Genomic DNA, 1,396 nt, shown 5'->3' with positions numbered 1-1,396 from the left:
CCCTTTGTACGAACAAAAGTAAGAGAAATTTAGGATAAGAATACGAACATGTTCTTGCATGAGGCCCAATGAGTGTACTCCTAAAGACTCCAAGTACACAACAAAATGCATTTAACAGCTGAAAAAGTGTATTTTGCATGTGTCCTGTTAAACATTTGTAGCATTTTGTTTGTTTAAACCCACACTTCAGTGATGTAAAACAGGCTGCYAAATGTTGACAACCCTTCCTAATGCATCTCACAGCACGTGTGTTAAATCCACTGACTGTCCCTTTAATATACGCTGATTAAAATGGAATCGAAGCATGAAGACCATTTAGYCAAATAAAGATTCATTTTCAAGTGATTTCGGTGTTTGTTTAGACACACCAACGCTTTGAAAAGTAGTCCTTTACTGACCCAATGATGAACTTCATCTTCCCCCTGCGAGCGGCATCCACCATRATGGGAACCAGCTGTGGATCCCGAGGACCAAAGATGCCATGAGGTCGAATGGCGACTGTGAGGAAACCTTTCTGCTTGTCACACGCCTCCAGGACCAACTAAAACACAAAATTCAGAAGGTTTAGAAGAGTGAGGTGCTGTTAACCGTTTGTTCTCTACAATCTGAGTCTAGGACATATGATGGACATCCTGATCTTACCAAAATAGCTGCATAAATGAGACTTGCAAACTCTGGAAACTACACTAGCTTTTCAAAATGAAGAGGCACCGGAAACTCTCACCTTCTCCTGTTTGATTTTGGTCTGTGTGTAGTAGTCGATGGGCTTCTTGGCGTACGGCAGATCCTCTCTTCCATTTTTAATGTCCGTCCCTTCAAACACCACGCTGGCACTGCTCGTCAAGACCAGTTTCTGGCAACACCAAACGTTTAAGACACTTTAAAAACTCCTCACTCTGCAAGGAATACTTAAGGGAAATAAAATAGTTCCACACATTACCTGTACTCCAGCCTGGATGCAGGCCTCGATGACCGTCTTTGTGCCCTGAATGTTGACCCTCTCAAACAGAGCACGATCGTCGCTCCCTGGGGCTGGAGAGGCGCAGTGGAAAACCAGAGATACGTCCTTCAGAGCCGACAGCAGAGCCTGCAGGAAACAGAACAGATACCTCACAGCCTCCGACATTTACATTATTATCATTACTTCTTTATCGCCTATCTTATACGTTATAAAAAAACATGAAACTTTGCGCTAAAGCTGACGTTATATTGCCTTATATGTATTAGCTCAGCGCTAAACTGAGGTCCTCCATCCATATTTTCAGTTGCAGGCTGAGTCATTTTTATGTTCYCCTCTCTGTCATGTGGATGGAGGACCACAGTGAAGAGAGGACAATGTGTAGCACCGAGCTAATACATATATATATGGTGATAGCATCGGGGCTAATACTAAAGC

At 43.1% G+C, this 1,396-nt stretch overlaps 1 protein-coding gene across 1 annotated transcript in view; it reads right to left on the bottom strand.

Moving 5' to 3' along the window:
* nsdhl (NAD(P) dependent 3-beta-hydroxysteroid dehydrogenase NSDHL) overlaps positions 1–1,396 on the bottom strand; it is an 8,384-nt gene that overhangs the window by 3,267 nt on the left and 3,721 nt on the right. Inside the window, exons 3-5 of the mRNA XM_014006059.1 lie at positions 941–1,087; positions 725–853; positions 399–541 (exon numbers count right to left, since the gene is read on the bottom strand). Coding sequence (XP_013861513.1) covers positions 399–541; positions 725–853; positions 941–1,087 — 419 coding nt within the window. The remainder of the gene's footprint in view (positions 1–398; positions 542–724; positions 854–940; positions 1,088–1,396) is intronic.

This window comes from Austrofundulus limnaeus, unplaced genomic scaffold (assembly GCF_001266775.1).
Source record: "Austrofundulus limnaeus strain Quisiro unplaced genomic scaffold, Austrofundulus_limnaeus-1.0 Scaffold34, whole genome shotgun sequence".
In the NCBI taxonomy this organism is placed as follows: domain Eukaryota; kingdom Metazoa; phylum Chordata; class Actinopteri; order Cyprinodontiformes; family Rivulidae; genus Austrofundulus; species Austrofundulus limnaeus.
This window is presented reverse-complemented; position numbering and strand designations above follow the sequence as displayed.